The 13,545-nt window shown below is 58.4% G+C and overlaps 2 protein-coding genes across 4 annotated transcripts; one reads left to right on the top strand and one right to left on the bottom strand.

The window, feature by feature from the left end:
- Positions 1–636: 636 nt before the first annotated feature.
- BTC (betacellulin) lies at positions 637–4,347 on the bottom strand. Of its 3 annotated transcripts, none has more exons than XM_065736064.1 (5): positions 4,182–4,347; positions 1,574–1,645; positions 1,297–1,414; positions 1,033–1,179; positions 637–888 (listed from the first exon to the last, which is right to left on the bottom strand). In XM_065736064.1, exons 1-5 carry the CDS (start codon positions 4,192–4,194, stop codon positions 783–785), a joined length of 456 nt encoding a protein of 151 aa, XP_065592136.1. In that variant the 5' UTR covers positions 4,195–4,347; the 3' UTR covers positions 637–782. The 3 variants fall into 3 exon arrangements, with proteins under 3 accessions (XP_065592136.1, XP_065592134.1, XP_065592135.1); XM_065736062.1 differs by lacking the exon at positions 4,182–4,347 and adding an exon at positions 3,394–3,590; XM_065736063.1 differs by lacking the exon at positions 4,182–4,347 and adding an exon at positions 2,033–2,088.
- A 422-nt stretch (positions 4,348–4,769) lies between these two features.
- PARM1 (prostate androgen-regulated mucin-like protein 1) lies at positions 4,770–12,560 on the top strand. Its single transcript, XM_065736415.1, has 4 exons — positions 4,770–4,872; positions 10,504–11,142; positions 11,633–11,711; positions 11,984–12,560. The coding sequence occupies exons 1-4, from the start codon at positions 4,821–4,823 to the stop codon at positions 12,066–12,068; spliced, it is 855 nt and encodes a 284-aa protein (XP_065592487.1). The 5' UTR covers positions 4,770–4,820; the 3' UTR covers positions 12,069–12,560.
- The last annotated feature ends 985 nt before the right edge of the window (positions 12,561–13,545 follow it).

Here is a 13,545-nt window from a genome sequence, read left to right as displayed (position 1 = left end):
ATGTACTGCTCGCCTGAACCCAAACTGCCGGGAAGCACGGGCTGTGGTTACCTGGTGCTGGAGATGTCCGTGTGTAGTGGGGTGAGGGCGGGCTGGGCTGTCGGGCTGAGGTGGAACCAGGCTGGTGCTTGCAGGGAGACAGTGAGATCCTGCTTCCAGCAAGGCGGGCCCACCACGCGCCGTGCAACGGAGCCAGGGAAGGCGAGGAGCTGGCACCAGCAGGCAGGAGCCACGTGGGAGCACAGCTCCGAGGCCGCGTGGGGCCTCGAGCGGGATTTACTTTGCATCGCCATCCCGGGGCCGAGCTGCGAGGACCCGTGTGATGCCCGGACGGGCGGGAGAGGAGGGCCGGGCCGGCACCTCAGGCTCACCCCACAGCCGCCGCCCTTTCCCGCCCGCGGCGCCACGCGCCAGCACGGCCGGAAACGGAACTGCGCTGCAGCGCCCCCTTCCGGCTGTGCCGAGCCCTCCGAGGGACTGTGGTGGCGCCCCCTGGCGGACGCTGCGCAACACAACAAGGGCCCCGTGCTGGAGCCCGCTAGCGCGAGGCGGTGCCAGGAGCGCTGCGTGCCGCCCTGCCCTGCGTTGGATTGAGGATAGAAGGGGCGCCTTCGCAACACGCGGACAGGCGCGGGCTTTCGGTTCACCCTTTTATTAGCAACGTGACAAGCGCGACCCCTCGCCCACCCTGCCGGCGCTGGGACCCGCCCGCAGGTTCCTGGCGGGCAGCTGTCAGCTGTCGGGGCTCAGGGGGCCCCCGCTGACCCCCCGCCCCCACACCTTCACGCAACGTCCGTCTCCAGCACATCTTCGCTCCTCGAGGGCACGTTCTTGTTCAGCGTCTCCATCTCTTCTTCCTTCCTCTTTGTGCGCTGCTTCCGACAGTGGCTTTTGAGGGGACAGCAGTGAAACAAATGAGCAGGACGAGGCACTGGTGATGCCCCGTATCCCTCCCTGCAGCCCAGACCCCGCATCCCGCACCCATCCAAGCCCAAGGGCCATGCAGGCCAATCCCATCCCGGCCCCACATACTGAGCACAGAGACAGGCGCAGACAACGAAGACAATGAGGGTGACGATGGCAGCGATGAGGGAGATGACCACAATCTGGCCCCGGTCGCCTCGCAGGTAGAAGATATCCACCTGCTCACACCGTGACCCCGTGTAGCCTCGCTCACACCTGTCCCACAGCACAGGGGAAAACAAAAGGGGTCCAAAAACCGACGCACACCTCCTGCCCCGTCCCCGCAACTTGCTGTCCCCCCATGCCACCACGTCCCCCCCACTGGTGACTTACATGCAGGCCGGCGCTGCCTCGGCCACGAGGAAGCGGCAGCGTCCCTTGACACAGTAGTGCCGATACTCCTCAGGACACCGGGAGAAGTGTCCCCGTCGCCGCAGCTGCGTCATGTTACCTGCAGGGACCAGGATGGGGTGCAGCAGGGGCCCCGAGCACGGCTTGGCTCACAACCTTGGCTGTCACCAGCTCAGGGCCGCTGTGCTGATAAGCAGCATCTGGCCTCCACACCAGACAAAACACGGCAGCTTCTCTCTCCGCTCCCACACCTCCTCACCTGCACAGCCCTCACAGGGCAGCCCCTCGGTCATGTTGGCATCGGCACCCACACAGCTGAAAAGCGCCAGGCCTGGAATAGAGAGCGGTTGAGCAGGGATGGGAGGGCTGGCCCCTCGCCTCACCAACATCAGCTTTTCTCCGGGCAGGGAGGGAGGGATGCTGCTCCCTGCCTTGTGGGCACCCAGCCAGGGCCCATTGCGGCCTGCACACTGTCCGTGCCATGGTGGTGTGACCTGGGGGGGACATGAGGATGGCTGGCAGAGCCCCATGTAGCCAGGTGGCCCCTTTGGAAGAGCCTGGGTATCCAAAAACCGTGCTGGAGATGGGAGCAGGGAGGTAGCTGAGCTGCAAACCAGCCCTGCTGGCTCTAAGTGTGACCACAGCAGAACCAGGTGCAGTGACATCCCTGCTGCTGCTGCAGGGGGATGTCCATCGTGGGACAAACCCAGGCACCCACCACAATTGTGCCACTTCATGGGCTCAGATGGGAAAGGGACAGCCGCCCTGGCCCCAGCCTTAGGGCGGGTTGCACGGTGATGCAGTAACCAGATCTTGGCACACCAGCAATGACCCAGCACAGCTCCACTTCCCACAGGACAGGTCCTGCTGGTGGGGCCAGTGCTCACCAGGGCAGCGTGTCACCAGGGGCACGTCCCCATCTTGTGAGGAAGGGTGGGCAGGTGTGCTGTGCCACTGGGCCACCTAGCCAGCCTGCCTGCCAGGGCCCCAGGGCAGTGGCAGAGGGACCAAGGGGGCAGCCTGAGTCCCCCAGCCAGCAGCAGAGCCTTTCCTGGCACCCGTGTCCCTCCAGGCTATATATAGGCAGCACTGCTGTAACAGCACATGTCGTGTGACTGAGTGCCAATAGGCTCGGGTGCAGCCTCCAGCATGAGAGCCGAGGCCTGGCTATCCCCCCAGCACCAGCTGTGGGCTGACTTCACCCCAGCACGGGATGACCCCGGCACAGCAGCTTCTCCACCCTTACGGCAAACAGCTGCCACAGCTGCCCTCCTGCAAGCCTCCCTCAGGCAGCCTCCCCTCACCAGGGTGGTGGCATGGCGATGATGTGGGTAATGGCAGCCAGCTCGGAGCCCACCCAGAGCAGATGTCCTTCTAAGGCTGGATCCCACAGTCCCCATCTTTCCGTGCCTGGCAGCGTGGCCCCAAAACAGGTCGGGCACCATTCCCCTATGTGGGTGTGGGCTGGGCAAAGCACAACACAGCCCCGCCAAAGGGCCGAGCCCTGGCTGCTCACAGCAGTGGGCACATCTGGGACCCAGGGGGCCGCCTGCTGCCCGAAATCTACGCAGCAGGAGTGGGTGATGGGTGGCACTGGGGCTGTGCTGTCCCTGAAAGCAGCCATACCAAGTGCCTTCGTAAGGGAGGCCCTGGACACCTCCTCATTTAGTGCTGGAGGAGCACCTCTGCTCCGACACAGGCAGCTGTGGGGTAGGCGCTCGCTGCCTACTATCTTCTATCACTGGCGCTACTTAGGACAGCAAAACACATCCACATGTCTGTGTGTCCACATGTCTGTGCGTCCACATGTCCACGCACCCAGCCGTCCACCAGCACCGAGACAGTATCCCGCTGCCAGGTGCCAGAAGTGTCCCATCCCCACTCCAGAGAGGTTTCAACCCGAGGTGCTCAGCACGGGGAGCACCGGGACGGAATCGGGGAGGGAACTCGGGGCACGGCATGCGGGTAGGCACCGGGAAGGAAGGACGGGACGCGGAGCACAGGGTGCGAGCACGACAGAACCGTGCGATCCCCGCGCCGCGACAGACACCCCCGCGCGGCCGCGGTGCCGCCGCTTACCGGAGGCGAGGGCCAGGCACAGCAGCAAAGGGCCGGGACCGCCGCCCGGGACCGGGACCGCCGCCGCTTCCATGCGCGCCGCAGCCTCCGCCTGCCCGGCTCCCGGTGCCCGGCGGCCGCGGCGGGGCGGGACGGGACGGGGCGGGGAGGGGGCGGCTCTGCCCTCTCCTCCTCCTCCCGCTCCCCCCCAGCGGCGCGGAAACCCACGGGTGGGACCCCCGGAGGGGACCTCCCCGCCCGCCCGCCGCGCGGGGTGGCCGAGGCGCTACGGAAAGGGGCTTCGTTCGCACCCGCCCGAACGCTCTCAGCGGAGCCTCGGTCCGCCGCGCGGGGCTGCGGGTGCCAACAGGGTGGCACATCCCCGGGGCGGCCTCCCGGCTCGTCCGCGCCCGCATGAGCTCAGGGGGAGGAATGACGGACTGGAAAGAAGAAAGCGGTGACCTCACGCCGCGGGATGGCGGCTGTGATCGCGGCGCTGGCAGCCGCCCCGCTTGGCCGCCCGCCGCGGCTCCGCTCCTGCCCCCGCCCGGACTGTGGGCGGCCCTGGTGGCCCCCGCGTCCCTCGTCCCGGGTCCTTCGGCACGGGCTGTGTGGGTCCCCGGGCAGGAAGGGGGTGCGCACCCTCCTCCGTCAGGGAAACGCTATCTATTTCCAGCGCAGTGGTTCGGCCATCCGGTATTTACCGCTCGCTGTAGTTCCTGCAGTCTCCCAGTTGGATATAGCCGAGAGCATCGGCTCGCGGATACATGACCGCGCCTCGAGCACGCCACGCGAGGGCCGTTTCTCACCTCTTCCCACCATTCCCCTTTTGTGCACTTTTAGATCTCCCCGAACTCAACAATCCTTCCCGTTTGGCAAGCTCACTGTGTTCTTTTCCTCTTTAGCATCCTCTTCCTCCTCGGCATTTTTCATTTCGCCTCTTTCAGTCTCAGAGCCCTTCCTTGCCAGCTGCACTGCTGAGACAGCTGTCTGCACCTCAGCCATTCCCCTCTGCCCGCAGAGATGGAAGAGATGTCCAGCTGAGAAGGCGCAAGAGAAGCTGACGGCGGGTGAATTCCCCTAGCAAAGAAGTCAGGCAACCTCTTAAGCATCAAATGTGCCAAAGGCTCTGTTGCTAATGACCACACCAACGAGACTAGGCGGGGAAAAGCCGTGCCAGTGAGACCAGGTGAGGTGGCCGTGCGGATGGCAGCCGGAGCCGGAGAACGGTACCCAGCACAGGTCCCTGAGTGGGGCTTGCAGGCAGGACGATGCTGCGGGATGGGGAGCGGTGGCTGCGCGGTGCCGGTGCCAGCAGGTGCCGCTGCGCCCTCGGTGCCGCTGCGGGCGGGGAGCGGGGCGGGGAGCGGGGCGGGCGATGCTACCCCTCCGCCTCCTCCCTCCATCTCTCCCTCCCTCCGTCCTCGGCTGCTCGTGCCGCCGGGACCATGGGCTGCTGCTGCCGCCTTCTCCTCGCCCTCCTCCTCCTCCTGCCCGCAGGTGAGCGGCGGGGACGCGTGCGGGAGGGGAACGTGGGGGACACCCCGCTGCTCGCCCTTGTCATCCGAGGGACGCTCCGAGGCTCTACGGGAAGCAGCCCCACGGGTCCTGGGTCTCGGGGGCGGGTGGGGAGGCCGGGATGCGTCCAGCCCGAAGACACGCGTGTCAGCGGGTACCCACGGAGTCCCGCAGAGTGCACCCGGGGGCATCCCTGGCTCTCGGGAGGCTTTGGGGTCAGCCCGGGGAGTGGGAAAGCTCCTGGAGGAGCAGCGAGCCCCGCGCAAGGACAAACGCGTTGGGAGAAGAAGCGTTTAGCGGCATCGAGCTGTGCCCGGCGTGGTGAGGTGCGGGAGCACTCAGCCACTTGGGGACCAAACGGGCCGGAGCAGGTCAGCTGTGCCTCGGACATCTCCAGCCGAGCGTCCCACCTGCACCCGCTGGCAGTGCTGAGGTTGGGGACGAGTTGTTCCCAGTGTCCAAGCCAAGCCAGCACCATTCTTAGGGCATCCCATAGCAGCATCAGTGGGGCCCTGTGGAAGATCCATGGGAAATCTCCCAGAATCCTACTCTGTGCCGCTTGGGATGCTTCCACGCGAGCATGAATCTTTTGGATGCTTTCTATATATGTGTATATATATATATATTCTTTCTCCACTGAAATAGTATTTACAAGAAAAAACAAACCGTGAAACTTCTCCACCTTTAAGACAAAAACAACCCAACCAGCTGTACGAAAATTATTCTTTACGTATGCCTTGAGTTCATTCTTCAGGAGTTAGTGACAGAGAGAACACAGCTTGGCAAGTATGAAATACCACCAGGCTTCTTCCTGCCCCTATAATGAGATAATAGCAGCTCTGGCACCGTGTTTGAGAAAAGGAGCAGGAAGTTTTTGCCATTCTCGTACTCAGAAAGTAGATTCATCTGCTCACAGTCTCGCTGTGGGACACCAGACCAAAGTCCTGACAGACCCACCTCAGCTCCTTTTTCCTTCTTTGCCAGAGCTCAGGACCAGCAAGACACAAAGCAAAGGTCTGCAGTCGCTCTGAATATGTCCCCCAGCTGCTACCCCCCCCCCCCCCCCCATCGTCCCCGACAGCACCCACCACAAAGGGTACATCCCCTCATTGCCATAGGGGGACAGGGACCACCAGAGCCAGAGCATCCCTCCATCCTCATCACCTCCTGGGCTGCCCACAGAGAGGCAGCTGCTGCTCCCTGGGTTGGAAATATCCCAACAGTGACCGCTGTGCAGCAAGACCCCTGCGGTTTTGTCGCCGGGCAGCGACCAGGCAGGCAGAGAGACGCCTGGGACAGCCTCTCCCGAGGGGACGGACCCAGGAGAGCAGGTGACGGACGCAGACAACGTGTTTGTTTCCATTGCGTGCCTGTTCCTTTGAACTACAGAAAGCTTCAGGCTTGGGAGCAATTAGGCTTAACCCATTTAATGACCATGCAGGAAGCCAGCCCAGCTAGCCATTAAGTCAAAGCAACCGAGGCTACGTATGATCTGAGTGCTGGGGATTTTTTTTTCACTGAAAGCTTTGTTATTGCGTTTGCATTGGACCCTGTCTTTCTCCTCCCCTCACCACCCTCCCCAGATGCTGTGGGGCTGTCAGCATGACCTAGCTGTGCAGCAGGAGGTGAGGCTACCCAGCTCCTAGTGCTCTCAGAAGAAGCAGGAATCCAGGCAGAACCCAGCGCTGCCTGCATGTGCTCATACTGGGTAGCTCTGCACCACAGCTGCAGGCTGCCAATCTCAGGCTGGGAAGCAGAAGCACCGTAACCTGACCACAAGCGAGGAGAAGGGAGAGCAGAAAAGGAGAAGGAGCAGCAGAACAGCACAGGAAAGTGCTGGCCACAGAGATGAAGGCTCAACTAGCGAGGTTACAGGCAGGAAACTCTTGCCCTATATTTAAATATATACTGCTTTACTGCTCTACATGGCAATAAACCACTGCGTGCTGTAGGAGCAGGGGAGTCAGGGGTCACTCTACTGCTTCCTGCCGAGAGCTTGCATAACATGCCATCTGCAGGTAAGGAACCACTGAACTTCTTCAGAGCAAGTGCTCTTGGTTCAGAAGGGTCAGCTGCTTCTCCAAACACAGAGCATAAATAAACCATCCCGAGCTATGTATTTTCACATAGTGCTGCCAGCATTTATAATTTATCACCCATAAAGCTCTCCATATACTCTCAGCAGCACCAGCAGCTGCAGCCAGCAGCTTTTGTAATAGGGCCTCACCCTGCTCGTAGCCCCCAGCGCTCCGTGGTGGATGGGGCAGCGTCTGCCTCTGGGGGGATCCTGCAGGCCCTTATTTTTTGCTCACAATATAAAAACATAGATCTATGAGCTACAAAATCTGATGCTGTGTCTTATCCATGAGCCTCTATTTGTACCTGTCTTGCAGCAGCTGCTGGGATGGGAAGTGGCACCTGGCTTTGCTGCATTAAGTAGATGTGCTCCGGGCAGCCGAGAGAGCTCTCTTCTGGGTCAACTACCTCCATTGCTCTTCGCTGCATTCCCATCTTTCAGAAAGGGTGTTTAGGATAAGTGTGGAAGCTGTTGTAGCCAAAATAAGCTGCTGGGAAGAAGGAGAAAGAAACAGCCACGCTGGTCCCCAGAGTAGAATTTGCTTCCTGAAGCAGGCACGCAGCAAAATGTGATGGCTCGGGAGCATGCCCTCATGGGTCTGGGTTAATGTGGGGTGAGAGCTGCATTCCCCATGTGGGTTATGTCAGGTGGACCTTCCGGTGGCTGTATCAGATACAGCATGTCAAATGGGAGCTGGTTGAGAGTACCATCTCCACCTCTTGCTGAGTGCTGGCTTGCTGTGGCACAGCTGTCATGTCTGATTTCATTTTTCTTGAACTGGAGCTCTTGTTTTCATGTTGCCTCTTATCTGGTGTAACAGCCTAGCAGCCTGCTCTGAGTGCTGATGAGCAATGCACTGCTAATGAGGCTCCCAGCCCAGGCTAGGTATGTGCTGCTAAAGCAGAGCTTAGCTTGTGTGAGGGTGAGACATCACCTCTGCTTGCCATGCAGGAACCAGGCCAGCAGCATGCCAGTAGGAGAGGAATCAATCCACGCACTCGGTGATGTTCCCTGGGGTTTCCCAGGTGACTGCAATTAATGCTCTTGAAAATGAAAGCATTTGCAGTAGAGGGATTTGGGCTTTTCTAATCTGTTTTCATCTTCTCCAAGAAGACAACCTGTGCTAGTGGTCACTTAGAGCTCATGTGGGGCTGGAAGGTGGGTGGCGCAGGGTGCTTGTGCACCTGCTGCTCCCCATCCCTTTCTGTTCCTCATCTCATTCTGCTCCCATCCAGATTCCTGCAGGGCAGTTGCAGCCGTGAGGGAATTAGATGGGCGCATTCCTCAGCGTTGAGCTATGTATGGTATCCTTTGATAACTGATGTCCTTCAGTTGCTTTGACAACCCCTGCTCGCCTCTGAAGTCATGTGCTGCGAAGGGAAGATTTCTGGTGGTTTTTTTTGTCCTTTATTCCAGTGCACTCTTCTGGCTACTGCTCACAGTTGCAGCCCAGGTGCTGAGCAAACAAGGGAACCACCGTCTCAGCATTTCTTCACCTTTTCGGATATGCTTGTAGAGGAGCTGGTTTGCTGCATGCCCCCTAGCACCAGGAGGAGGATGTGCTGTCTTTTGTAGGATGCTGCGGCTTATTGGGAAGGACCTGAGGTTGCCAGTGGGATCCCTAGAGTGTCAGGCTGCCTTCAGCTCTCCCGGGCAATGCTTGTGATTTGTGACCTGCTGGAGATGAGCACCCAGTTGAGGCATGCATCCAGAGCTGGCTGTGAGGCCAGCCGCACTTGTGCCATGGAGATATTATCTGAACATTTCTGACTCATCCTGGCCAGCGGCGCTGCCAGCTCTGCAGAATCCCTACCAGTTTGCCCCAGACATTCAGGCAGACCACAGTGGTGCTGCTAGCCTGAAGGACGTATAAACATTGGGTAAACCCCAAAACCAAGCAGGGGTTAGGATGTGTTTTGAGTTTCTGAATCCATGGGGACTGAGAGGGAAGCTGTCCCACAGCAGGTCTCCTCAGTCAGGAACAGGGATGCTTCTCCTGCTAGAGAGCCCATCCATCCTTCCCTGACACTCAGCATGGGATGGCTTTCTTCATGTGCATGGGGTAACTCTGCAAACACCACCTGACAGTAGTGCCTCTTTAGTACAAGTCTGGTTGGTATTTGGAGTGAGGCTTCAAGCAAGTGGCAAGGAGGTCCAGGGAGGCAGTGAGCTGCTCTTCTCTATGAAAGGCCAAGCATTTCTCTTCACAGAAATGCTTAGGGTGCCACCAGCTCACTGAGGGTCTTGGTGGAGCAGCAACACATCCTGCAAGAAGCTGGGGTGGCAGTCTGTAACCTGCTGGTCCAGTTGCACCCGGCTGACGTGCCCCTGTAAATATGTGGGAAGCATTAATTCAAAGCAATTGAGGTGCAGCTCCAGCCCCGATCTCAAGAGCTCCAGGGCTGGAGGGATGCTTGGTTCAAGTTGTCAGCACGTCCACATCCTCAGCCAACACCTGGCAGCTGCTTTCTGCCCTACTTTGGCCACCATTGGTGCAGAGCTCCTAGAATGGTGCATGTGTGTTCTCCACCTTCCTTCACAGAGGCTTATGTGCCCCCTGCTGCCACTGTGTTTTGGAATTGCCAATGCCTGCTGACAGAGAGGCTGGCTTGGTGGTGATGCAGCTCGCAGTGTTGCTGCTGAGGCAGCACTTGTTGCTTGGGAAAAGTATTGTCGCTCAGCACTCCTAGTGAACCCAGCTGGGGACTTTAGGTGCCACCTGCTGTGGGCCATGGGAATGGGTGGCTGCCTTCTCCTAGGCTGTGGCTGGGGGCACCCGGGGTTTGGAGCCAGCTCTCCTGGTGCCACCAGCGGCGGGCTTTGGGGGAACTGGCCTTCAGGATGGCAACAAAAATCAGTATTGTCCTGAGATTTTTGTCTTCCATTCTCACGTAGCCCCATGCTAGGATGCTATGGGGTTATATGTAAGTGAGAGCGTGGGAATAAAAATTCTCCCTGATGTCACTTGCTGCTGGCACACTCTTCCTCCAGCCTAGTTGTGCCCATGGAGCTGCTGGTGGTGGCTCAGAGCTGAGTTTGGCCCTGTGGAGAACAGAAAAGAGAGGAAGAAAAAAATAGCAGCCACTGGTGGGGACAGGGGAAAGAATGACTCATCTTCATGTTAAGAAACGGAGATGAATGAATGAATGCACAAGGAAACAGTGAGGGAAGAAAGAGGCATCCTGTGTCACAGTTCCCAGCTGCGTGGTGCTTGCTGCTTGCCTGCTCTGAGGGGTGCTGGGGATCGGGGTGCCAGCCTGGGATAGGAGCTGATCCCTGAAGGAAAATGGGCTGGGATATGTGGGATGGGAGTTACCAGAGTGCTGAGCTCCTCCATCCCACTGCCTGGGAATGTAAGCAAGAAGAATCCCCTCCTTTCCACCATTTTCTTCTAGATGGGGATTTTTGCTGGCTTTGGGTTTTTAGGAGCTGTGGAGAAGGTTTAGGTTTCTAGGAGCTGATAACTATTGTTGTGATGGCCACAGAGACCTCACAAGGATTTCCCAGTTACTAATGCTTGTTTTTCTCCCTGCCAGGACTCGGTGATGACCCCATAGCACCGTCCCTGGCTCTCTTCCCAGTGGTGGGGACATCAGCAGGGCCAGGCTCGAGGGGCACATCTGTCCCCACAGCAGCTCCCCACCACTCTACACCTCTGACAGCTGCAGGACCCACCAGTAACCCAGTGCCCTCCGAGGCAGGTGGCAGCAATGGGAGCACCACGGGCATGCTGTCCCCTGCTTCCACCCCCACAAGCACTGTCACAGCAGCAGACAGCCCATCAGTGGCTCCCAGCTCGGTGCTGCCAACCTTGGAGAAAGTCCTGAGTCCTTGGACAGCACATTCCAGCGTGGCGAGAGGCATGACAGATGTGGGGACAAATCCCAGCCCTGTGGGCACGCCTGCATCCTTCTCCTCCTCCTCCCCTCACAGCAGCACCCTGCACTCATCCCCTGGGACAGCACTGCTTTCACCAGCCATTCCCACCCAGCCGCTGGAGCTGACGAAGGACGTCCCTTCCCCGGGGATGCTGGCTGTGGCATCAAGCCTGGCCATGGAGCCAACATCCCCCTCAGTGACTGTGGCCAGCCCCACCAAGGGCATGGCCGAAGAAAGCAAAAGCACTTCCTCCACTGGTGTCACCATAGAAGAGGTCCCACATGCCTTGAGTGCAGGTGAGCAGCTCCATGCACACACATGTATGTAACTTTTGTTTTCTGGCACTTGGTGCTGCCTGATGCTGGCAGGAACACTGAGGAGAAAGCCCAAATTCTGTAGAATGGTTTAAGTTGGAATGTGCATTTAAAGGTCCAACTCCGAGGGCTGGATTTTGCAAGGAAAGTTGAGTAAAACCTCTGCTGGGGGCTGCTGGAGCCCCAAAACCTTTTTACCAAAGCACAGTCTGAGATTATTTTAAAGCTCCTGGTCAAGAAATAGGTGGCAGCTCTGGGGCTTCTAGGTCTGCCATAGTGGAAAGACAACTGTTGTTTTATCCCAAATCTATCTGCCTTGTGTTATGGGAAAGTATCGATATATAGGGGCAGTGGTGTCCAGCAGCCTCCAGAAGGGATTTTCTGGGGGAGCGTCGCAGAGATGTCTGTGCAGGAGATGTATTTGGTGCCGGCACCGGGAGCTGAGCATTGCCCTTTCTGGTGCTCCCTGCAGGCAGCATCGTGGCCATAACTGTGACGGTCATCGTGGTGGTGGTGGTGGTCTTTGGGACGGCGGCGTACCTCAAGATAAGGTAAGGCTGGCCCTTCACAGGGCCTTCAGTCCCAGACTTGTGCATCATGTCTCTACTGAAAGCCAGGGCTTTCTTTGTTGCTTTACAAAAGCCACACTCAAATGCCAGAGATGCTGCTCGGCACAGACATAAACAGCAGTTATCCCCAAGGCAAGCTGCTGCCTTGCTGTGCCTGCGGCCATAAGCAGCAGCGTGGCCTAACTAGATCTAACTAGAGCACCCCTGACCCATTCCGCCTTCTGCGGGCTAACGTGGCACTGTGTTCTCCACAGGCACTCCTCCTATGGAAGGCTGCTGGATGACCACGACTACGGCTCCTGGGGGAACTACAACAACCCCCTCTACGACGACTCCTAGGTGGAGAAAATCCTTATTTATCAGCGCTTCCCCAGCACGCACCTGCTGCTTGTCCCTCGCACGCGTGCCGGGTCGCAGCATGGAGGCTGGGCTGCCGCCACCACGAGCAGCACACAGCAGCAGGCCCAGCAGGAGCTGGGTGGCTGCAGGGCAGGGGCACAGCGCCCGCAATAAACCCGAGCGTTGGTGCTTTGTGTGGGGAGCTCTCTGATAACACGGGGTGGGTGCTGCTCCAGCAGTGCAGGGGGAGCTGGAGCGGGTCAGCCCCTTTGCTGCTAGCCCAATGAACCCAAATTCCCTGTGGGAGGGCTGGGGGAGGCAAAGAGAGAAGACGGCAGCCCTGCATTATCCCTGAAAAGAATGTGGAGTGTCCCGCTGCTTTATGCATCCCTCCCTCCACGATCACTTCCCTGCATCGTCCTTCTGCGAAACCCTATGCCTTCCCTCGCCTGTGGTAGCTCACCACAGGCAATTACATGACTGCTTACTCTCCTGCTGTTTCCTTTTGTGTGTTTATGCACAGAAGCGTGTCATTTCACTTCTTTTTCCTTCCCCCCCCCTCCTCCAAATACACTGTGGGAGCCTGAGGGAAAGGCATCCTTCTCATCTGCACTTCTGGGATAAGAAACACCCCACTGCTGCACTCAGAGCTCCCATAGCTATTTGCTTTGCAGCACCATTTTTCATCCTTGAAATAACTGTTCTCTAAAACACACTGAAGCCATTTTCATCCCCAGCCTGTGCATACAGCTAATTGCACACACCAAAAAGGAAAAGAAGGGGGTTGGGTGGTGTATGCTTGGTTTCATCTTTAAATGCTGTAATGTACTACAGGCTTCTACAAGAGCAGATGGGCTGGCAGCACCGTGCTCAAACCCTTCACTTTTTGGGGACCTGCATCACAAGGCTGTTCATTCAGGGGACAGCTGTGATGGGCAAGACCACATTTCTCCGCTGGCTCCGTGGCAGAGCAAGCCCCATGTATGTGCTCAGACATGGAGCTCCAGCCTTCCTCTGGCCACGATGCTTGAGCACCTGAACGCTGGAGCAGGGGGCTTATTTTGGGAAGAGGGTGGTCACCGCCCCGCCACAGAGTCCCAACAGCAGCTTCACAGCCCCACACTGGTGGGGGAAAAACTTCCTCAGCTTTCAGAAGCCTTCATCGGGCACTTCAACGTGGAGACCATTCAACTGGGCGTGGTAGCACAGATGCTGCCCCCAGTGAAGACGAGCTGTGGGTACCAAGCAGCTCCTCATTATTTTCTAATGCAGATGGGTCAGAAATAGCAAATAAAGCAGAGAATGTCACTAAAGCACTGCACAGCAGGTCTGCACTACAAACAGGTTTGCCCTTATCTGAGATATCTCATGCACCTGGAGTCCTCTCCACCCTGTGCCAAAGGGCACAGCAGACTTGGAGCAGGTGTAACAGCAGGCAAGAAAACTAGCCAAGGTGCTGGGAATGATCAAGAGAAAA

Source organism: Cyrtonyx montezumae, unplaced genomic scaffold (genome assembly GCF_038088225.1).
Source record: "Cyrtonyx montezumae isolate F1298 unplaced genomic scaffold, pur_monq_1.0 scaffold_2, whole genome shotgun sequence".
In the NCBI taxonomy this organism is placed as follows: domain Eukaryota; kingdom Metazoa; phylum Chordata; class Aves; order Galliformes; family Odontophoridae; genus Cyrtonyx; species Cyrtonyx montezumae.
This window is presented reverse-complemented; position numbering and strand designations above follow the sequence as displayed.